The 25191-nt window shown below is 37.0% G+C and overlaps 1 protein-coding gene across 7 annotated transcripts in view; it reads right to left on the reverse strand.

Moving 5' to 3' along the window:
- Nucleotides 1-25191, reverse strand: part of UTRN (utrophin) — a 347751-nt gene that overhangs the window by 23325 nt on the left and 299235 nt on the right. For 5 of the 7 annotated variants that reach the window (XM_042814678.1, XM_042814661.1, XM_042814686.1 and 2 more), the window contains 7 exons: nucleotides 21379-21464; nucleotides 16316-16473; nucleotides 12976-13142; nucleotides 10965-11076; nucleotides 3677-3813; nucleotides 2091-2129; nucleotides 1791-1856 (listed from right to left, as the gene is read on the reverse strand). In XM_042814678.1, coding sequence (XP_042670612.1) covers nucleotides 1791-1856; nucleotides 2091-2129; nucleotides 3677-3813; nucleotides 10965-11076; nucleotides 12976-13142; nucleotides 16316-16473; nucleotides 21379-21464 — 765 coding nt within the window. The remainder of the gene's footprint in view (nucleotides 1-1790; nucleotides 1857-2090; nucleotides 2130-3676; nucleotides 3814-10964; nucleotides 11077-12975; nucleotides 13143-16315; nucleotides 16474-21378; nucleotides 21465-25191) is intronic. The other 2 variants (XM_042814669.1, XM_042814713.1) reach the window with 1 other exon arrangement.

Genomic DNA, 25191 nt, shown 5'->3' on the forward strand with positions numbered 1-25191 from the left:
GACACATCTGCTAAGGGAATTAGAAGAGTTGGATAGGCTGCAAACCCGGAGTACTTAACCAATGAGAAAGCAGAAGAAGGAATTTGCTCCAGAATGTAGGAAATAAAAAATGTTGCATCTCTCCAGTTGTGCGCTTCTTTACCATGAAGGTTGCTTGTTTTTGTAGAAGTGTGAAAGAAACTCTGATTCATAGCAAATTCTGCCTAAACCTGGACTACTGCACATGAGCATTTCTCACTTTAGTAAATTTATCACTAGCACCACAACAACTCTCTGTTCTATTTCAGGAATTTTCTATCTATTCAGCTTTCTAGGGAAGATATACTTTATTTATGTAAGACATGTAAGAGTCTAGAAACATTTGACACTATGCACAAGTTTGCCCATCTGTATGCTTGTTAGTATTCCTCACAGTTGAGGAGCATCAGTGAAAGCATGCACAGGTTGAAGTTGTCTTGATCACCTTGCCTACCAGTGCAATGCTGAGTCCTAAAGGGAGGCTCCCTCAACTGAAGGGCGGAAAAGCTGCTAAGTGACTCAAGACATCCAAGCTATCTCTGCTCTCAGCCATCTCAAGCAGCTCTAGCTCCTAGCAAGCAACAAGCACAAACAGGGTGCTTGCAAGTCTTTGTAATACTTCGTACTTTGTAATACTTTTCAGCTCAGCATCTTTAAGACTCTCATGAAACATCGCTGGTTTTTAAACTCATCTTCATATCCCCTTGTCATATAAGGTGGTAAAGCATTTTCTTCAGAGAGCACTGTTCCCTAAATTTCTAAGTCAGTAAAACTATCTTGCAAAGGCAGATTCTACTGCTATCATCAGGTTTTCAATCTACACCATTTAGTGAGGGTTTGCTTAGAATAGCATGGGAAGCCAAGAGACAGGAGAGGGAGACAGGAAAGGAACTCCATTGCTGCAAAATGCCTTTAGGTGAGAGACAAACTGAAAGCTGAGAAAGTGTACTAGAAGCAACTCTGAGGTGACACAGAAGAAAAAGGCAGTTGATTGCAGATATGTATTATATGTACATAGGATTTTTGCTGAAACACAATGTAACCATAGGAACTGTAATCAGAAAACAGACTTGAATGTTCTTCAAACAGTGACAATAAAGGTTTTAACCCTAATACACTGTTTTCAATACAGTCTTTTTAACATGATCCTAGTAATTTCCTCTAATGAAAAGACAATCACATAAACATAAGGTTGACTGCCAGTTTCACTTGTGGTATGCATAACTATTTACAGTTACGAACACTTTTCAACAAATATTTCAAAACACTGAAATCCTTTACTAATTGGCTAACAGGTCTGTTTTCCACCAACACAGTACTTCTCTGTAGGTGGAGAAGGTAGGTAGGAGGTTGTAAAATGTCTGTAATTAATATATCCTCTGCTATAAGTCAATGGCAAAGAATAGTGCCAGCCTATCACAAAAGTAAAAGTTGGCTCTAAAATACATCTGAGAGAAACTATATATCAACAAGCTAAGTTTATTCCCAAAAGTTAAAAATGAAATAAAAGGAAAACAGCGCATTTCAGAAATAATATAGTAATTCTGCAAGTTTTCATTTTGTATGACAGTTGACAGATTGAAAGCATCTGCTTTATATTTAATATGACTGTATTCAGAAGCTGATGATTTTAAAATGTTTGACTTACTTCTGAGTACAGAGAATTACATCCTTTTAATAAATAATGCCCAGCCAGTAGGGTAGATTAAAATCAGCAAGAATCAATCACAAAAGGCAGTGTACTGGCAAGAAACAGTCTGTTCATTTCTTACCTAGTAGCATACTGCTCTATCCTGGAGTGTGTGTCATCATGAAATAGCTGTGGAGACTGAGAAGGGCTATTAAAAAAAAAAATAAAATTATTGGTGTCAAAAGCAATTCATGATATGGGTAGAATTATTTTAAAGTAATTTAGACTGATGACAAATAAATAAATTCACAATATTGCTGAAGGGGGTTGTTGCTTTGGGTCTGCCATGCCCTATAGCTCATGCACATCAGATTAGCCGCAATTCAGCTTAGAGAAAAGTAGTCTATCAAGCTATCTGGACAAAGGGATTCTGCATACTCACTCATATTGCTCTGGCCACATACTGATGAGAGTGATAGGACTGTAAGGAAGACAAAAAAAGGAAAGAGAGAAAGAAAGAAACTATGAAACAAACTTTGGAGACATTTAAGCAAGAGAATGCTAGAGAAACACATATTATTTAAACCAACAACCCACTCATTATTTGAACCAGCAACAACTGACATTGAAAAGAGACAGCAACAGATATTACAGCATATCATGGAAAGACAGGAGACTGAGTTACAAACTTCATTTTGTTAAAAATCACACTCTAAAAAATACCCAAACAGTATTACTGATTAAACTGGAACTTGCAAACCACAACCAATTTGTTTAAATACTGTCAAGCATTGGAGCATTCCTTTTAAACTAACTAGAAAATACTCTTACGAAAACATACTGGGGAAAAAGAAACATAACAACAAAACCCCCCACTGTATACAGAAGTTATCAGTGCTTACTTTCCTACTGCATAAAAATAATATAAGGTAAATATATATTATATAGTATTCTGTCATGATAAGCATTTAGGATTTCCAATTTAACTTTTTTCAAGAACCATACTACTGAGTATTGTCAACTGAGGCAGGGAGAACCCATACCAGTAGTTTCCTCAGCACAGCAATTTATCTGTGCATTTTCCACATGACAGGCCAAAAGAGTTTCACCCCAACCTGTGATTACAGTTTTGATACTCAAATTCCTGGCACCCTTGGCAAACTTTTGCTTCCCTTTTTTTGTGACATAATTGTTTTTAAATACAGATCAGTCAAGGACTGCTCTGATGAATAACATTTGAACATCTGTGTGTACATTATGCTTAGAAAACAGGCCATCAGATATGCCAGTTTTCAGATTACTTCTTTCTGTTTCTTAAACGATAATGAGTGGGTTTTGTTTACTAAAAAAAAAAAAAAAACAACCATACAATCCTTTGGTCACAAAATTAGCATGGACAAGTGCACTGGGCTTTGCCACACAAGCAGAACACATATGTTGAAGTTCCACAGTGGCTGCTGGTAGTCACTAAGTGGTGCAGTGTTTAGACAACACAAGCAGAAGCAACCACAAACTCCAAGATATCAGAAGGAGTCAATTCATGAAACCATTTCTGGTGGCCTGTTAAAATATCTTGATTTTTTCCATATAAGAGCCTTCTTTGCTGACAGCGACCAACTACCTAAGTAAATAAAGAGTATTTCTGTCAGCACAGTGAATAACTGGGGAGACATAGTGCTCCGCTCTAACAGTCCTCCTGTATTTCTGAAGTTTGTAGGAACCTCATTAGCTCAGTGATTTCTAACTTAAGCATGACCATATAAAGAGGAAGGCTCCAGAAGGCTCCAGTCTCCTGAAGATTATAAAAGTTGGGTTTTTTTTCTAAAACCACCACTAACATCTCTCCAAAATTAACTGCCACATGGCTATACGGCCAAATACTTATCAAAATAAAAACGTGTACTTTTCAAATTCAGGCAAGATCTGCAAACAAAGCAAACAACTGCCCACTCTTTGGTTTCACTTTTTTTTGTTTTTAATGGAGCAGACCGGTAACGCTAACAGCATTTGCTCTATAATTAAGCTTACGTCTCCAGGTTGTCACCCTCTAGAACTGTTTGCACAGGCAGGTAGCCAAGACGTGGATGTTTTGCAAAATATTTCTTTGAGCGGAACTTGTTCTTCAGCACCTTGGTGAAGTCTCGTACATCTTCCCCAGATGTTGTCTTAAAAAGTTAAAAGAAATTAAATTGAACATTGCCAAATAGCACTGACAATGATACTGCTGCTACTCTCCTGGAAGAAGGAAGAACTTCAAAATGTTAGCGATGTTAAAAACGTCTTTTTAGTGTTGTGAATTACAGCACACTTATAATGGAAATGCATCTACAAACTCTCTTCTATTAGAAAAAAGCAGCAAGGCTTCAAACTTCCAGCAATGAATGCTCTGGATTTACCAATTACTTCATAAATTAGAGAAAAACTGAAACAGGTTCAAGTCTTAAGCTGAGCATTTACAAACAGTCTTACAAAACTAAAAAGACCAAAGTTCGCCAGACATAAGGGGATGCTATCAGTTACTGAAAGTAATTCTGACAGTATACTCATGCACATCAATCTTGTTACTCACCTTCACAGAAAAAAATAAAAGCCTTGCAATGGCTTTGCTGAAAAAAATAAAGCTAACAGAAATAGCTTTACTTTGAAAAACAAAAAAACAAACAAAAAAACAAAAAAGCCAATAGACCACACAGTTTACACAGCCCCACATATTCACAAATTGCCACAAAATATTCAATGCCTGCTATTACATACCTGAACTGAAAAACCTTATAATGGGATAGAAGCAGTAAGTGCTAAAGCATTCTCTCCTGCAAGAGCCAAGTTTTAATGAGAATTTTCTCATGTTACCAGATCTCTTCCTACAGATTTTTACAATTATCTGTATCATTCCAGGGCCAAGAAATAGCTGCAGCAGACAAAATTATAACTGTCCTGTGGGCGCTATTCAGAGGCACAGTCAGAAGCAGATCTGGTAAGAACAACCCGTGCCTGAAGTAACAAACCTACAGAGTGGAACAGCATTCTCCTTACTACCACACTATGAGGCTGCTAAGAAAATCAGTCCCAAGATTTTGCAAGTCTAAAATTACTGATTACAACAAGCAAAAGCTCCCTGAAGAAGCTTTTTCTACTGGTCCTCACTGACACAGGCTTTTCCAAAACCAAGAAATGCTTATCCATGTCACTCCCACAGCTGGAATTTAGAACAGAATTTAAATTGGCACAGCTGCTTTTAAGGATCGGTTTAATTAGAAATAATCACAGCAGTAATGACAACACTGCTTTGGTAATGCTACTCAATCGCTGTTTCCAAAGCAGGGATGCAAAGCAAAATAGACAGGGAGGGTGAAAGAGACAATAGAAGGTGAAAGTGACTATAACAGATGTCCATGGACAGAAACAATAGTATACAATTTGACTTTATAGTCCTCCTGTTTTTCAGACCAAACTGTGTACACTTACATAGAATGGTACCCACCACATGGAGCAGTGTTTCTTTTTTGGAACTGCAATGTAAAAAAACTAAAGTGGCCATTCACCTCCTGTATTAGCTGCAGGCTTGCCATGGCTTTCACAGTCTACAGCCCAAACCCTGTAACAAACTGTGGACCGTATTTCTGCAGATGCTGCTTAAGGAGAAGCATGTTAACATAAAAAGATGCCAAAGTGAATGAGTACCTTTAAAAAACAGTCAAGGATGTTTCAGTTTTGTAATTCTTTCCCCATTACTTATTAGTTAAATTATTAGTAAAAGGCCTAGCAGCAGGTCACACAAACTTTTCTTCAACTGTATTTTCTATTGTAAAAACATAAAATCTGTACATGAATATGGAAATATGTTTAATGTGTCTAATACAGGCAGTTATAAAATCTGTAATGCAGGTCAGACTAGCAGTAAAAACAGTAGATAATCAAACTGATGTTTTTTGTGACATCTAGCTTTAATGAGTAGCAACAAAATCAGCACATTTGGGATTAAGAAACGTTTGAACCCCCAGATTTTAATACAGGTAAAATTCAGAGAGGGCTCACAAATTCATGCTCAGAAAGCATCTGCTACACACATGGAATCATCCAAATAAGGTCTGTGAAGTCCAGAGGGCTCCTTCTTCTCACACAACAGTAACTCTAGCAGATGGAACTCTGTCCCAAGGCCAATGAATGAAAGTTTTACTACCTACACATTACAGAAATAAATGTGCCGTGGGCTGCCAAACTTTTCCTCTGGTATACTCTTTACTTGGTATGACAGACCGATCTAGTTCCTTGAAAAGACTAATTTTACTACGTACTGAGTGAGGATTATAAATACTAACCAGTGAAATTTGAGAAGATAAAAACAGAAGACCTTTTTTTCCACAGGATGAAGACATAACTTTTAGAAGTATTTACTGTATGTTTTTGCCCATAGTCACACTACACAATCCAATCAAAAACTATGCCAAAAGAGAGGTGCTGTAACATTTATCTTCTGAAAAAGAATAGCCAGGAGCTGCTGCGTAGAATCTATCTATTAAATTAGAAACAACAGGTGACTTGTACAACGCCTTACATCATGACATCTTGGCTTAGGTCCACATAGGTCAATAGCACAAATACTAAAACTAATAACAGAAGTACTCCAAAAAGCAAAGAAAAAAAAAAACAACAAACCAACTTCTCAGGGAAAAGACTATTCTGTCAACCTCAATTTAAAACCTTAGTTTTTAAAAAATGCTTAGGAAAGAATGACTAAGATCCATGGCTGGCATACATAAATAATTAACAAACTCTCCTAATGTCTCAAAGAAAATACATGAAATAACTGACAAACTGGCATTAGCACTCTTAGCACACAGCCAGGAATAAATGGAGTCATAAGTCAAAGTAGAACCAGAAAAAAATCCTTGTAAACCAACACATGCCTAAGAAACTTTTGAATTTGTATGGAAAACAGTAGAAAATACAGAAGATGTTAGGCATAGTTTTCCTATGTAGGTTAAAAAAAAGATCATGATATATTTTTCATGCATTAGTAATAGGACAACTCTTCACTGGGAAAAAGTACAAAGAATGTAAAAAAACTTTTGGGAGAGCTCTAAAAGACGAATAGGTATATACTGTGTATAGATATATCTCTATATCTATATATAGAAAGAGAGAGGTAAATTTTAAGATTTTTTTAAGAGAAAAATCTTTTTTACATCTCCATATTTTCTTTCTTGACATTTGATTAACCTGTAACATTAAGTAGATTCTGCACCACTAACCAGACTGTACGTGATATATAATAAATACTCAGACATGTCAATTGCTCCAAAACGAATGCCTCCTATTTATTTCCACAGAAACAACAGCCAGCACTACTGAAATGCACCATCCACTGCCTCACTGAGCTTACATCCACTGCTTTATCTGCATAAACATTCAGTAAGTGTCTGTCAATGTCAATGGGTGCTACTTTTTGCTGCATGGAGAAATTCAGTGACACACCTTTGCTCCATCTGCACTTCCATGCCAGACTCCATTTTTTCAGACTGCCCCTCTGCTGCCATCTGTCACACAGTAACAAAATCTAATGGAATATTAGTGGGAAGCTTCAGCCTCTGGTATAGCTGCTGCTATACCACCATCTGCCTCTGACACTGTAGGCCAACAGAATAAAATAGGAAGCATTACTTTAAGAGCAACCCTCATACACTCATATATTTTAAATTGATACAGAAGCAACCAATTCTCCAATAACTTGAGCATATGTTCAAATTTACACATTCCTTCCCATTCGGCAACACACCTGCACTTTTAAGTAGCATCTCATGGTCCTCGATAGAGGCAAGAGAGAAGATACCACAAAAAAAATCAGGTTTTAAAGACACAAGAAATGTATTTATGTCTGGATCAGCGATATTTACACTGTGTAGAACTATGAAGATGACCTTTCTCTGATCACTTTCTAATAGAGGCACTTCATAGCACATTTTCACCAAGAGGCATTACAAATTTTGTGAGCTATGAAATCAAGCTGTAATTTCAAAAGCAACTTTTTAAACTCAGAATTTTACAAGTTAAGTTGCTAAAGAGTAGCAGATCATATAAGGTAGCTAGCTGAGTAACCGGAACAGAGAGACTTAGAGGAAAGCGTGTTGAGCAGCTGCTTGATATCAAAGATTTTTTATTTTTTTTTTTTCAGGGAAAGGAGTAATAATCTCTGAGTTCCACAGCTGGAAGTAATGTTTTGCATATAAAATACTCAGATTTGCCCATTCTTGCTGTTTTCTCTCATCTTCCCCATTGAACAACCCTGTTTTGTTAACAGTGAAGTGTCACCCTCGGTGAATTGAGAAGCTTGTCAAGATGAAACCACTGACTTTCTTATGTCAGTTGCTTAGAAAACATCGAGGCTGCTTAATGTTCAGGAATGTAACTGTCTTCTCTGTCAGTAGCCATTAAGCTTTTTGATGACTTACCTAGAAGAGGAGCCTTAGCAGGCACTATTGCAGATAAGCTTTATTGTGCCTGAAGCAAAATTTTCACTCTAGGGTAAAGTAAAATTCAGCTAATGCTTTCTGACATCTTTCTTATCCTGTTCTGAGCTTCTTTAGGGTAATAAAATTATGCTCATTTATTTTGCAAGGTAAACTGCCAACAAAAATTACTAAAATTAAAAAACACAGTCATCAGGAAAATATTTCTTTTGGACACCACATTAAATTCTTCTGAAGACACAGTCATTCAAAATTTACAGTAGTCCATTTGCAAACAAAATCTAATGGAAGATAACATAGAAGAGAGCTCCTAGAAGAGAGAGGTATGTCCTGAAGTGAAATACAGTCAGTTGATTCCAATTGTATTCAGATGCACCAAGAATTATTTTAGAGTTCTCTCTGTCAACACGTCAAATCCATTTCGTCTTCGCTATTTTTTATTTCCTTGAAGAGGTTAACCTTTGCAACCACTATTTTGCACAGAGAGGCTAAAAAAAAAAGTTCCTCAAGTTAATGGCTGTGCCAGGTGTGTGTGTAGTGACACAGAGGTCAGGACCTCAACAGAAATCAAGCTTGCAATGACAAAGTTTTTGGCATTGCTGATCTGAGATCCATATGTTACATCAAATTAGCTGGTTTTAAGGTTTTGCTATGGAATACTATGGAATAATGGAGTTGTAAAGTCAAAATAGTTTGGAGAAAGAAAACTGATGCAGTAACTATTTCTGCTTGGATTTAAAAGAAAACTAAGGTCTTAAGAGTATTCCTGACTTAGATGCTGGATTCTAACTGTAGGATTACAGTGAATTACAGAAAAAAATATAATGAAAATAGTTATCATAAATTTTTCAATTTTCAGCATCAGCAGAACCAAACTGTAAACTAAGAAGAACACTAAACGGCATTATGGATTGGGCTTCAGTAGCAATACACAACTATCTGACCTTATTCTGAAATTATGAAAGGAATTCCGACCTGACACAAACACTGTGGAGGATCTTCCTCTTGCAAATATAATTTTAAATGCAGATTCCTTAAGCCATTCTTTGAGTTATATTAAATTTAAGTAGCAAAGCTTCTGAGAAATCCCTTCATATCCCAACACTGAATAACTTACCGGAAGGCAATTAAAAGGTTTTCCCTCAATCTGTGATTAAGCTCCAGTTCGAAATGTCAGCTTTATCAAGCAGTTAAGCATTTGTTTTTTTCTAATTATTGCTAGTACTCTTGACACATCACAGGTCACTAAAATAACATGACCTGCATTTGAATCAAGCTGATAAAGTTCTAAAAACATGCCAATCTTAGCAGACTAGATGCACTCTTTCTGTTCAGACTATTTGTATTGTAATTTAATGGATTCTAAGTAATAATTCATTAATCTTTGGTACCTCCATTTTTATTATTGTTTTTTTATTGCACAGACTAAGCACTATGCTATTTTTTGGGCATCATTCCATCTAAATATATAAGCTATTCTACTAACATGCTGCAAACAATTTCACAAGTTCTTGAATACTATATTGCATTGAATTCAAATTGTAGAGAGGCTTAGCAACAAATCAGTACACCAGCAAAGGACATTGCTATAAACAGCAGTAATAAAGTAAGTAAAGTAAGTAAAGGTGACTTTTTTTCATAGCTCTATCATCTTTGAGGATCAATTTGTTGCAATTTCTGGAGCAGGCTCTGAATGACATTATCTAGTTTGCATGGGAGCTGGACTAGATGACTTCTGAAGGTCCCTTCCAACTCAAATGATCCTATGATTCAGTAATCAATAGCACCAGATTCTTCTTGTGAAATCAGTTCTTCAATTTTAACTCAACTCAGATAATAGTTAAAATGAACTGCATGTAGGTACTGATTATGTAAGTTAAATAGCCATATCTTAATTCTGTTCATATAATGGGTCATTTCTGATCTGAGTTTGCTCAAAGCATACAGAACTTTTAGCACTCTTAATTAAATTATATACATATTATACTATTAAATTTTATGATTGAATGAAAATTCTTCTGAAAAGCTATCAGATTAGTCTTAAAAAAAAAAAAAAATAACCCACAAAAGTGGCGCCCAATCCTGCACTTAAAATAATGTCTTACAAACTTCCTTAGAAAAATCTTGTTTGAATATTTCATCAGCAAAAAATTACACTGTGAATTAATTTCTGTTAGCCAACACAGGGAAAACTCTCAAATTATTACCAGTTAGAAACCATCAAAAGTAGTTCTTTTTCTTCTTCCAGCCAACCAACCAATTTTTAAACAACTTTGTAAACAGTAATTACTCAAGAGAAAACACAACATTTGTCCAACTTCATGATGCAAGCAATAGATCTTCAACACAAAAGCAAAGACCATGAATCTTTAAAACTATTTTAAGATGATCCTTGAGGGCCTTCAAACTCAGGATTTTCTGCTTCTATGAGTATAAAACATTATTATGTGTTATGGCAGTAGTAAAGTGAGTCCCTTTCTCAAACATGTTCTCTTAAAACAGCGCATAGGCATGTGCACACATTCAAGCACTGCAATTATATTCAAGATTCCAGTTTTATTTTTACAAAAGAAAGGAAGTTCCCTCAGTGAATATTTCTGAAGTGGGTACCAGGAGTAAACCATTCTCCCCGTTTCTACAGAATTTGAACACAGTGCCTGACAAAAATCAGCAGCACTAGCAAAGCACCAGATGACTTTCAAAGAGAACTGTGAGAAGACAGGCCCTACAAGACAGATGGAAAAGAAAGCCTGGCGAATATAAAGGTGTCAAAGGACTGTCAAAAATAATTTAGATTACAAATAATATGAAAACAATCCCTTAAGAATGGGCAGTAAATTGGTACTCACCGGTATACAATATTCCACCATTGGGTAATGCAACTTATGCCCCTTAGCTGTACGGCCAGAAAAGAAGCAGCTCTGACAGACATCATAATTGAAATGTTTTAAGCTCCGGTACCTGTGGGGAAATTAAAGAAAGCGATTAGAGCTTCCTAAAATCAACATTAAGTTGATTTATTTATTCAGGTTTTCCTTTGGAGCATCTATATGCATAAGCAAAGCAACAAAGCAGAAAATGCATACAATATCCTTTTTACTAAATATAGCCACCAGGAGAATGATAGCTTTTTATTTATTTTTAAGCCCAAACTGGATTATGTAATGATTCATTTCCAGACTCCACCCACCATTGTTTTTATAGTACAGCAATTCTGACTGGATGAGGTTATATCATTTGTCTGAAACTAAAATGAGCTAGCTGAGGCAAATTGAATAGCTACTGAATAGTTTAAGTTTAAATTAAATTGATTCCTGAGAGCTGTTTTCAGTACCCATCCACATTTTTCCCCCAGTGAATTTCATGTTTTCTTTTGCATGACAATAAATGTTTATAAATGCAAAGGTTCACTTTTAAGGACGCTGACAAAAAAGCTTGTCGTTTTTACTCAAGAGCCCATGTATTAAATTGCAGCATCTGCCTACTGCTAAGATGCTAGACACGTTGCTTTTTTTTCTTTCAGATCTCTCGTATCATTAGAGGCAGTTAAAAATAAGTAATTCTTTTGTCTTTCCTTCTCTTCTGCCTCCCCGTCCTCCCTTTCCACACTAGATACTTCAATATAGACAAGGTGCATCAGCTCCAACTTAGGCATCTACAAGATATATAAACTGGAGCTTAGCCTCTCTACACTCTGACAAGTGTTAATTAAGAAAAATGGAAACATCTATCTTTCATCTCCTCATAAGACAGGCAAAAGACTTTGATCAGATTAATAACTTCTGGAAGTACTTAACACCTCCATATTTATAGTGAAAGAAGACAACCACTAGCTCTTACAAGACTGACTAAAGTTTGCACGCCTAAAGCTAGGTGCGATGAGTCTGGCCAAAGATTCACATTACTATCCTTTAACATAGCAGAAGCAAGCAGAAAGAGAAAGCATAAGGAACAAAAATGACTCATCTGCCTCAGCATCTGAAGAAAATCACTTAAAGATATGACCAATTTATCATTCCTAAATAAAACACTGAATTATATAACCACAATAGTGGAAAAGTGAACAGTTATATTTAGATCTGCTTCCCTAATTCATTTTGCATCTTTTATAATCTGGAGCAATCAACATACAGATGTATGTTAGCTGTAACAGTACTCACAAAGGGCACCAAACAGCCAAAGCCTCATGATTCACAGTAAAAGCAAATACTGTTCAGGAGAATAACAAGAATATCCTTGGAGCCATTTTTCCCTTGAGAATTCACAGCTTCCGTTGAACAGCCTAAACTTATACCATGTTCAATGCTTCAAGATAGGAACTGTGCAAGACTGTGCAAGTTTCATCACAGTAACGTATAAATGTTTGTGCCAAGCAAGGAAGGATTGCTGCTGAAGGGAGTTAGTACTAGCTGACATGACTGACTGCTTCACAGCATTTATGGAGGAGATCGGGGCAGGTAGCCAATTCACCTCTTGCTCTACATGAGACATAGATGAGCTTTTTTTTTTTCTTACTGATCAGTTTCTTTTGCTCTTGTGCTCACAGAACATACAGAGAGCATTTACACTTCCATTTGCTGCCTCTTGTATCCACCAGTGTCAAAATATTATAACAGCCCATTCTTCTCATCTGTCAGTCACAAGACCACTGCGTATTTACCAGTGGCACTAGATGAGCCAGAAACATAGTGGCTCAGGTTCTCCTCAACAGAGATCCACACTGTGGTCTAACCAGGGATGGCAGCTCCTATCTTAAGTGGGTAAAATGGTAAAAAAAGCAAATATGTAATGTGTAACTTGTTGTATGTGAGAAAGCAGATATTTTCAGAGAAATTCTGCTCCAAGCTCCCCTTCTCTTACCTGAAGCCAACAATTGGACATTCTTTGCAGATGTTACACTTGGCCTGATGTTTTGCTGTTTCCGCAGCTGCCACGCGGTGCAGAACTGGTAGCCATACCATAGACTGTGGCTCTAAGTGCATCCAATCTATAAATTGTTTTACAGTAATTTCTGGCTTATTGTGGTTCTGTGGAAAGTATACATATATGTGAATTTTAAATAATAAAAATAAAAAGAAATAAAATTTTAAAAGCCTCAACAAACAATTTTTCTTTAGAATAAAAAAAAAATACAACCCTATGTTAATCCATTCAGTGTCAAATTAATAAATAACCTGTTAAAGGATACATGAAACAGTCTTAATGCAAATACAGAAAACAAGACAGACAGTTAGAAAGCACAGGGCTAAACATCTGGGATAGAGGAGACAGGTGGTAACAAAGATGGAGCAGTCCACGATAAAGGCATGTTTGAACTGAAAGGACTCAAAAAAAGGGAGAGAGCACTAAAGGGAAGAATCTTCTGCATTTCCAATATGGCAATCTTGTCATTTAACATTGATGTCAGACTGCCTGCAAGGATCTAGTAACTGCCATAAGACTCATGAAAAAAATTTAAGCTGTATTCTGAGCCCATGGTATTCTCTCCAGTTAGCATGTTAAATACAGAAGTTTTTGTGTTTTTTTTTAAAGAGAAAAATAAATCTGTCACTTTATATGCAGTCATTGAAAGAATGCAGCCGAGCTAAAATGATAGCATGACTGTTTTAAGATCAAATAAACGTTTGCATTCAAGTTGTAACTGATAGAGGAACCTAGCTATAAAGGAATTACGTTCATCCTATTTGTCAGCAATATCAGCAATAAGAATAGGTATTGCCTTTCTGAGCTCACTGTAACAGAACACAATTTAAAATGAAAGCTATACTTAAAATTGTAACACATGATTAAAAGCAACACAAGGCTTCTTAAACTCAAGCCTTTTTGTTTTTGCTGCTAGGAGGAAAAAAGGAATAATGTGCTTTCCCCACCAGCAAAATACTTGTTTTCACTAGGATGAGATAGCTCTGACATCCTGCTGCATACCTTGTGCTTTCCTAATTATAAATCATAGAATCATTGAATGAATTGGGTTAGAAAGGACCTTAACAATCATCCCTGCAATGGGCAGGGCTGCCAACCACCTGATCAGGTTGCCCAGGGTCCCATCTAACCTGGCCTTGATCACCGCAATAGATGGGGCATTCACAATAATACAATCATAGAATCATAGAATGGCCTGGGTTGAAAAGGACCACAATGATCATCAAGTTTCAACCCCCCTGCTATGTGCAGGGTCACCAACCACAAGACCAAGCTGCCTTCATCCAGCCTGCCCTTGAATGCTCCCAGAGATGGGGCATCCACAACCCCTTGGACAACCTGTTCCAGTGGGTCACCGCCCTGTGTATGAAAAACTTCCTCTCAATATCTAACCTAAACCTCCGAGTCTTAGTTTAAAATCATTCCCCCTTGTCCTGTTACTATCTACCCTCGCAGACAGCCATTCCCCCTCCTGTTTATATGCTCCATTCAAGTACTGGAAGGTTGCAATAAGGTCTCCCCGGATACTTCTCTTCTATCGCTCTGGGCAACCTGTTTCAGTGTCTCACCATCCCTTGAGTAAAGAATTTTCTCCTAACATCTAAGCTAAATATCTTCTCTTTTAGTTTTAAACCATTCCCCGTTTTCCTATCACTATCATACCATGTAAAAAGTCAGTTCTTCTCCTGTTTATAAGCCATAAAGGAAGGCCATAATGAGGTCTCTCTGGAGTCTTCAGGCACATCTCCCTCAGCCCCTACCCTCAAAGGAGAGGTGCTCCAGCATCCTGATCAGCTTTGTGGCCCTCTGAACCCACTCCTACAGTTCCACCTCTTTCTTCTGCTGGGGGTCTCATGCCTGGATGTACTCTAGATGAGACCTCACAAGAAAGAGAACTTGAGGCACTCATGTGAGATGAGAGATGCAAATGGATCATCAGTATAAAATACTATAAAACACCTTATATAATTAATATCACCTTACCAGTGTATCTCACTCACAGATAAACAGTGTGGGATATTGGGCAGATGAGGAACATATAACATTGCTCCTCTGTGCTACACAGTCTGCCACTAACAAGTTAATAATTCATTTTAGTATGACTTGAACCACTTGAGGCCAATGATAGATAGGCCAATCATCATCCCTTGTTGTCTGAAACAGCAACGTTAAAACCTAAGAGATTTTAACATTAACTGGTTAAAACAACTTCCATATGTATCCAGCAGATTATTCAAGATTTCTACATACAGTCTCTCAACCTCAATCATCTCAGAGTTCAGAAATGAATTTAAAAAGCTAAATAAACAAATAGCTGTAAAAAAAAAAGAAAAAAAAAGGTAGCACAACTGGATTTTCACAGCACAGGATGAAAGCAAGTGTCTATTTTATAAAGAATGGTGAAAGAAAAAATTATTACAAGTTCTTTGTAACACTTAATCTGCTGGATTCAATAAAACTGCAGATATTCAAGTCAGTAATTTCATATATTGTGATATTTTAATCCATATTTAATTTCTGACAATGCATAAAGCAGTCACTTTCAGAGAAGTAACGTACTCTGGATGTACAGTTATCACTACCACACAGCCAGAGCCTTAGGCATCCCTGACAAATCCTAAGTTAGGTTGTGTTCCATTGCGACATCATCCTTCTCATCTTCTTTAAAAGATAGAAGCTCCTTGCAGCCTCATTAATTGACTATATGCAGCATGAACTTGAACAGCAGGCTGTAACACAGCTTTATTTTATGTTCTGATCTGCTGCATAAAGGCTCACGAAATATAAATGACTGTGGTTGAAATTTCATGCAACTGCAAGCTCTACTGTCAGAAAAACAATGCTAAATAATTTTCTGCTGCATAGGGTCAAAAATTACTATTGCCATCATTTTCCTGTTCTGTTGAGATTACATCTTGTTCCAACGGGTACACAGTCCCTACAAGATCAGGTTTGAATGATGTGAAGCAGGGTAAAATGGCTGCTACAAAAATTTTAACACCACTCATAGCAGCTAATATTGTCACTAACACCAATATTTATGCATTCTTTTGCTAGAAAATAATTTGATTGTCTCCTAAATGATGAATCAAATATTCACAGCTCATCTTTATCAATAACTTCCCAGTAATATTAACAATTTATTTGCAGGAGCATATTTGTTTCTTTAAGAAAACTAACGGCAAGTTGAGTTTTTAAGTCCCTCTGCTATTTTTACACCACGTAAATCTAACAGAGCTCATGACAGGTTTTTCCCATGAAGTTTTTGCTATCTCACCTGCTGGAAGCAGCTGCGCACGCTGGGTTCAATGTTGCTGCCACCAAAAGCCGCCACCTCACCCAGCTGCCGGGGGATCTGGATAGCATCATGCAGCAGCAGACCGAGCTGCCTCTGGTCACACATTTCTGTGGGACCTGACACTTCCTTGAAGAGATCTGCAACACCAACAAGAGGCACCAGTTCGTTTCATTTTCATCCACGCCCCTCTTACTCAGTAAAACAACAGCTTGAGTTTTGTCATTCCTTTAATCCAGATGTAGGGACAGATGATTGCCTGCCCGTTTCCAACAGTGTACCTTCTCCTAAATCTTGACTACTTTGACTACTTTTCCTGGATCTGTAACAATACAACTGAGAGCAATCAGACCAGATGAACTGAACCATACAGCTACATAAGGTACTTCCCAATATATCATTATTATAGCTCCTACTACTCATGACCAGCTATTGACAAAGACAGAGACGTGACAAAACTGAAATAGCTTTTTGTGCTTAACAGGAATCATGTTTGCTTCCTAGAAAACCACATCTGTTTCTACACACGTTTTTTTTATTGATTCCCTTTCCTAAGGCACATGATGAGCCCTGCAGCATAAGTGGGGCTCTGGGAAGCTGATGCAACAGAAAAATTTGAGGCTGAAAGGATCGAGTAAATTGCTCGCAGCACAGACACTTACTGGGAAAAAAATAGTGCTTGTACTTACTTAAGAGTCTCAGAAAAGTATTGAATTAATAGACCTGTGCACAGCTCAGAAAATACTTCTTAGTTTCTCTATAAATCTGATAGAGCTCTCTGGAGATTTTCAAGTGTTAAAAATTTCAGCTAAAAACCCGCATTACTCAACAATCCTCAATTTATGAACTTTATAGTTGTGTAGATTCTTATTTAGTCACAAGATGAATCTCTTCTGAAATACCTTAAACACAGTTCTTAGAAAAGAGTCTTAGAAAAGTTCTGCAGATGGTGTAAGTTACAAAAGAATCATGAATTCTTGGTTTTGAGTTAAAGTTGGCTTTTACAATCTCTTTTTGCACTCAGTTGCTGCCTTGGATTAAAGCTCCAAATAATGTTTAAAAAAAAAAAGTCGCTAGTACTATGCTACTATACTCCTACTTCACATTTCCTACCTGAACAAATGTTAATAGATAGAAAGACAAGAAATTTGAAAATTCAATCTGATTGCACTTGTGATTGAGAAACAGACAAGCTTTGTTCAGAAACATTCAAGAGAAACTGTTTTATTATGCTCCATAAAATGTTTTATACTTCATTTGGAGTAACTATCAAGCTTTGCCAGCACATTTCAGAAAGACGGCTCATATCTTTTCTCTTGGAAAGGGAACTGAGGCAGAAGAAAGGATTTTCACAAAACAGAAATCCAGACAACTGAATGAATTTTTAGAGTTTCTTATATTTGTCCTGACTAGACAAGCAGATGTTCCAGCATCTTCAGCACCTAGCAGTAGGACAATCCTCATGGACAACAGCACTGACAGCACAAGCACTGCCCTGCTGTAGGTTTGCAGCTGCAGCTGGAATAGTTTTCAAGTACGTAAGAGCCCAGTTCAAAAAATGAGAGGGTAAAAAATACCTGCTTGATTTTTCAATCAGGCAGTGTCAGTGGAAACAGGCACCACAAGAGCAATTTGCTCTCTGCTGCAACTGGGAGGAGCAGGAAACTTTCCCAAGTCCTAAAGCTTCAATTGATTGGAAGCCAAAAAACAGAAGAACAATGACATGGCAGGATAGAGAAGGAGAGTGATCAGCTTAGGCTGACGTAAGGAGGAAATCAGCAAATACAGTGGAGAGCTCAAACTCTCCAAAATACCCCAGAAAAAAACAACAGCAACAACAACTTAACACTGGTATCTGTGCCATATAATTGAATGTCAGTGTCCAAAGGAGTTAATGAATGGTATCCTCCTCCCTGCAAATCCTCAATGCCATCAGTGTGACAATGTTCAACTAAAGGCACAGAAAGCAAAAACGTTCCTACTATCTGGCCAACAACATCCTTATAAAAACCCATGAGTTGTATTCTAGCAAAGGAGATTCAAAAAGCAGCTGTGAAGTGGCAGACATGGGAGATGGGCTCATTGATGAAAGTCAACCAACTCTTTCCCCCAAAATCGCCAGGAATTATGTGAGGGCAAGGTAAGGCCAGCCATCATTTTCCATAGGTAGCTCATATATGCCCCTTTGTTTTGGGGTCCAAATAGAGCATAACATTGATACAGCTAGATCAGATAATCAGCCTTTCAAATGGAAAAAATAAAAAGGGGGCCCTGAACCATTTGCTCTATAACTGGAGATGTAAACAGTTTACCACAATGTGATCATGTTCACAGGTCCATTTTTATTCACAGGAGCACCCAGGCATCTGCTTGAAGCTAAGCATGTCTTTAAGCATTTTCAAGAATAGGCATTCTTTAATTGAGGCTTCAATGTTTTTTCGGAAGTAATTGAGATTTTTTTTAATTAAAGATTCATTCTCATGTCAACTGCAGAGCAGTGTATTTAAAAGAAGCTTACTTGAAAAATAAAACCTTTAAAAATGGTTGAATTGAGAAGATCTACCTATATTGGAAATGAATGCATGGTCAACAAAATTACTATTTTTAATGGAAGTGAATGCAACTAATGCGGGCTGGTAAAAAGATAGAAGAAAAAAAAAGAAGATTGATAGTAGAAAAAGAAGTGCAAAAGTTCGATTTTCCCCAAAATGGAAGAGAGAAAGATGAAGGTCAACTTTAGTGGTAAATTGGAATTGTCATTCCTTGTTTATCATATTATTTCAGAAATCTAACATCTCAGCAGCCCAGAAATTACGTTTCTTCAAGCTGATTCCTGAAAACCGAAACTGTGCAGGCTGAGACAGAAAACACCTGAGCGGAAAGCTGGATAAGCAATTTACAAACAATTGAAAGGTCCAAACAAAACTTTTCTTAAAAACAAGAAACTTGCCTGTTTTACAACCAGCCACTCTGAGAAGAAATGCCTTTCTACCTGAGCAACATTTAATTCACGGTCAGTGTAGTCCATGCCCTGCTTAAGGACTCCAACCACACCTTTACAATGCCTGCCCACACCTTACAATGTCTGGGATTGCCAAAGACTCAGAAATACTTAGAAGAAATACAGCCAAAAAGCAAAGGCAAACATCAGGAACTAGTGTGAGAAAGGAAAAATCAGAAGGCAGAAATTCATATAAAGGACTCATATTTGGGGGTCTGTTTTTCTTTCAAGTGGCTTTTCTTTATTTTTTTTTTTCAAAATATTAGTATTATCAATATTTTTCACAAGAGAATCTGAAAGCACTCACCAGATATAAGAAAATCTGTCTCAGCAGTATACGAGTAGTAGGAGATGATAAAAAGCAAGAAAGGTCACACTGGAGGTCAGTTTGTGACACATGTGATGACCCCAAAATGCTGACTGCATTCCCACCAAATGCCAACAACCCATATACTGCAATTTCATTCCTTTCTCCACAAAATTTCTTTCACACTGAAGAAATGTTTTCCTTTTTGACATTTCCATGGCTAATCAAGACAGAAACAATAAAGCTAATAATACACGAAAGATATCACAGCCAGGCATACTGATAAAAAAAAAAAAGTGCATGCATTAACTGACTATTAATTCTCTGCCCTAGGAGGCTATGCTACTATTTCAGTTTCAGATGTATTTCAAGTTGAAGTTATGACCATTTGGCATGAAATTCTCCTGGGACTTATTATGCACTAATTTTCTTGGTCTTTTCAAAAAAATCTGCAGATCTGCTGCTGCTTTTATTTCACCATTAGGCACAAAGCAAAGACACAAAAACGAATCCACTGCAGTCATTTCCTTATTTTGCTGTCAGGGCCTGTATTATTAAGCAACTGCAAGGATACTAACTGGTTAGTGACAGCAGTTTTAAGTGAGTTTATTCTCAGTAGGAATTATTTTTTTAACCATCTTTTTGTAGGGCTATCATTCTGTGAACTGCAGTCTAACTCCCGAGCTGTAAAAAAAAATTCAATTTTGCACCAAATTGCAAATTACCTTCTGAATTGTCATTGCTAAACAAAGATATGCCCACAAGACCATTTAGCTATGGACTATTTCACTGATACATCAAATGACAAAGAAATTAAAAAAACAAAGTCTCAGTAAGGGCTCTACTTCAGATGCTGAAATACGCCTCACTACATAAGCACTGAGGAAAAGTACAAATAGCTTATGCCTATTTCAGCATCTGAAATTCTGAGTCCAGGATTACAAGATGGCTTACAAACATTTTTAAAGAAAGCAGAAATTGATGCAGAACTTCAAAAGCCCATGGCAAATGCTGTTTCTAACCATTTTATATGGTTTCTCCAAACGCCTAAGGGAATTACTGCAATGAAAAGCAATTTTAAGACTATGTGCCTAATATATAACTGTCAATCACCTATGATGCTCTAATAAAATGCTTAATCTCTCATTCTGTATTTCTCATGAGGCTCTGTCATAAGGTTTATTGATTCTCTTCTACTCCTGCAATTATTTTGATCAAATATTTTCAGCTAATATTTTCAAACTACTCAGTATTTCTCAAGCTTGTAAGGTTATTTAAATCAATATCATTTAAATTTTCATTGTACAATTCTGGCAGTAAGCACATGTACTGGAAAATTATCTTCAGAATTCAAAACATCTTTCTCATACTCATAAAAAAAAGTTGCTTGTTTTTGTTTGTTAAAATCAGAAAAGAGTTGAAGAAAATTAGTCAAATAGACCACTTCTCTAGCTTCTACACAGCTACATTTTCCTTTGCTTTTGGAAGAATAGTAATGCTGTGAAATATGACAATGCATAACTCACATCAATACTTTCCAGTCAGGATATAGATCCTACTTTCTCCAATGTCACAGATGATTATGAAAACAACAATTCTTTTTCACTTACTCATAAGGAAACACTCTTGCTGCAGGTTCAAGAAATGTAATACTGCAAATTTTCCAACAATTTGCATCATTAATATATGCGACTTTAAATTATATACAAAAATGCATTTTATAAAATACATTCTTACATCTGTACTTCTCTTCCAGTAGGCCCTTAGATAGAGACATCAAACCAATTTTCAGGGACTGCACTCGAATTTTTCCAGTTCGGCCACTGAAATTATAAAAATAGAGCAATGTAATGTAGTAATTTCTTTTCAGTATAACTCAAGTCTGTTCAAAACAAAATGTCATCGGTGAGTTCTGTTTTACATCTCAAAACAAATTAACACTTTGCAACACAGTAAGAATGCTTTCATTACAAAAACTCAGCTGAATAGTTTACATGTCAAAACACTGCACGCTGCTCCAAAAGGGCAGAAATTTAGCTCTATAAAATTCACGACATGACTTTAGAATGAGAAACGTACTGAAAAGATGCATATAAGCACGCAGCAAGAAATCTAGCATGAAACAAGCACTTTGCTCTAACACCAAGCTTTCATGTTGAGGGAATTTCTTCTACTTCATTTTTCCCTTCTGTCTAAAATGTTCTGATATACATGTGCACCAACACACAGTCAGTGACATGCAGTAATTAGACGATGTGGAGCTGTTATTCTTTCTAAGGAACATGACCTGGGGCTCTTCTTGTCCAATGTGAAAAGAAAACCACAAACCTACAAAGCACAAGGCAAACCTTCAGCAAACTTAACAAAGAGCTATCAAAGCAAGTGATTTTAAACCTGCAAGAAAAACACTGTTCAAACAGATCTGAAACAATAAAACCCGTGTATATGGAAAAGGACAATTTTAAAGTTCAAGATCAGCGCAAGAAACATATTCTATGAGAGATCTGATGATTTCTGTTTCTAAAGACTAGAAAACACACACAATTTGTCTTTAGATGAGACACAGTAAACAGACCATGAGAACAGCATTAAATTGCATGTATTTGCACACGGCGTTTAAGGTTAGATGAGTCCTTCCCCAGCAAGTAAAATTATAATAAAATTAATATCATCCAAAACACTGGTTTGATCACTTTTGTGATGGAATATACCCTTTAATTACTTCTGGAGTGGTTATTAGATATCCCTTTATATCCTCCCCAATCAACATATGTTCTGCTATCTAATTTATTTCACAAATGTTGTACTGAATACAAGATTATTAATTTATTCCTGGTTTCTCAGTACACTACCTAACCACCCTACAAATATTAATGCATTTGTCTTCACAACCATCACCTAATCTTGTGAGACTAGACGGTATTATCTTCTCTATCCCACAAGTTGAAACAGAGGTACAGAGAAATTATTGCCAAATTAATCAAAAGCGCCCATTACTTTTACTGCCTAGCTTGAAAACCAGGACCCAATTTTCCAGAATGTTGTAAAAGTGCCACCTATTTTATACATTCAAGCTTAGCTTCAAATTACCTCTTTCAATCACAGACAAGATATCATTCTGGCAGAGCCTAACTCATAAATGGTTCTTTTTGCAACTCTGATAACGCTTTCAGTGTTCTTTCCCGAGTAAGGTTATCTGTGTTTTAAATTTGTATTCAAAGGAAAAATAAAGCAGAACATTCACTTGTGTTTGATTTAATTAAGGACTGCCTAGAGTATTTGTGCAATTGTTTGTTAAAGGAAGAAATTCAGGAGAACTCGGCAGCTTAAAGGTAAGGGCACGCACATGGAGGCTTCAAAGCTCTCCAGGTTTCAGCAGGTTGTTGCAGCAGCTTTGAAAAAGCTACTTTGCACAAAAACCACTTCCTTAATAAATTGTAAATGGCATTCAAAAGCCTACAATATTACATTTTTCTAAAGAGTGACATATTTTTCCCCAACCTTTTTCTTGGAAATAGCTACATTCTAGCAGTGAAGTTTTATCTATAATAAAACAAACAAGCAAACAACACAGAAAGCATGCACACAAGAAAACCACCAACAAAACCTCACACTAAATCTACAGATTTTGTAGCATTGATACTTCTTATTCAATGCTTTAAGTTTGCCCAGCTTATAGAGATACAAAATCAGTGAGGCTGTGAGATCAATTCTCCGCTCAGAGTGAACTCGGCTAAAGCAGGTTGCCCAGGACCGTGCTGTCTAGTTGGGTACTGAAAAACTTCAAGGATGGAGACTCCACAGTGTCTCTGGACAACCCATCCCACTGTGCGTGATTACCCTCACAATGCAAAAATCTTTTTCTTACATATTTATCTGGAATTTCCTGTGTTTCAGTTTGTGCCCACTGCCTCCTGTTATGTCACTGGGCACAAGTAAGAAGGGCCCAGCTTTATCCTCTCTTCTGCTCCCATCAGGTATCAGTGCACACAGATGAGATCCCCCTTAGTCTTTTCTCTAGGCTAAACAGTTGCAGCTCTCAACCTCTCATCATCCAGCAAATATTTCTATCCCTTAATCATCTCCATGGTCCTTTCACCAGACTCTACCCAGTATGCTCAGATCTCATAATAGGAAGCCAAGTACTGCCAAGAAGAGCACTCCATACATGACCTCACCTGTGCTGAGTAGGACAGGATCATCATCCGCCTGCTGATAACACCAGTGCTAATGCAGTCCAGGAGCCTGTTGGCCTTTGCCACAAGCACATTTTGTTGGTTTGTATTCAACTTGGTTTCCAACAGGACCTTGAAGATCTTTTCTGCAAAGCTGCTTTCCAGCCAGTAGACATCCTGCCTGTTCAGGGTCATGAGGTTCTTCCTTCCCCTTGCCATTTCCCTTCATTGAACATACTGACATTTTCATCGGCCCACTTCTCGAGCCTGTCCAGGTCTCTCTGAATCCCACAACTATCTATACAGAACCTCAAACCAAGCTCTTACAATGGAAAGGTTCAGGAAGCTTTAAAACTTGAATTCATACAAAATTTATGGCTCAAGTGTTTAGAATTAAGTGCCAGCATGCTATTATGACACACATCAAAGCAATACAAGCATGCCTGTTATTATAAAGTCAATTGATAAGACCACTTCAGCAGCTCAGATATTATTTACTCTGATACTGGTTAAGGAAACACCAAACCATCGTATCTCTATTAACTGGTGTAAAGTTGCCCATTCTCAGACAATTTAATGACAGGCAGTATAAAAAATGGCACATTATTGACCTCTGATCTGTCTTCAGGTAAAAATGGCAAGCACTTTTTATGTTTACAAAAGGTCATTCACCACCTTAGATATATCTGAGCCCTCCCGCCCCAGTTCTAAGGTCTTGTCGGCCTTAATGTGACACTGACATTCTTTGTCCTCAAACAAACTGCATTTTTTCCCTCTTTCTTTTTGGAAAGAAAAGAGTGGTTAGAGAGATTAGGGAAAGGAGGAAATTTAAAAAATCTTGTTTTCTAGAGTAGTTGTTTGTCTGTGGTTAAGTTTCTGGCAGGACCTGGGCTGTATGCCTCAGATATGAACTCGCTGTTACACCTTCATCTACTGCTTGTCAGGAGCTGGCAGAGAATCCAGAATTAATTCAAGTTTTAAACCTGCCGAAAGTAGCATCAAAAAAGAAAAAAGAAAAAAAAAAAACAAAAAAACACCCAAGTTTCACATATTTTCTAGGCATGGTGGGACAGAGAGTGCCTGAAAGGTGCAATACCACAGAGAAAACTAGCTTAGTGGGAAATCACATAGGCCAAGTAAAGAGGTCATACTCATCAGTGGGTACCATACTGCATAGGTAGAGAGGCAAGAGAGAGTTGAGTACAATTAACTTTGTAGCATGTTTTGGATTCTCCATCCAAGGAGAGACCATTTATCTGTTTCAGAGATCCAACAGCTGCAGAGAACATTAAACAACTTTTTTCTGCAAAAAATGACTATTACTACCTTACAGCATCATAGACAAATGACAAAAAAAAAAAAGTATGTGCAAAAA

This window comes from Centrocercus urophasianus, unplaced genomic scaffold (assembly GCF_019232065.1).
Source record: "Centrocercus urophasianus isolate 14NV4802_14NV808 unplaced genomic scaffold, USGS_Curo_1.0 seq_10, whole genome shotgun sequence".
In the NCBI taxonomy this organism is placed as follows: domain Eukaryota; kingdom Metazoa; phylum Chordata; class Aves; order Galliformes; family Phasianidae; genus Centrocercus; species Centrocercus urophasianus.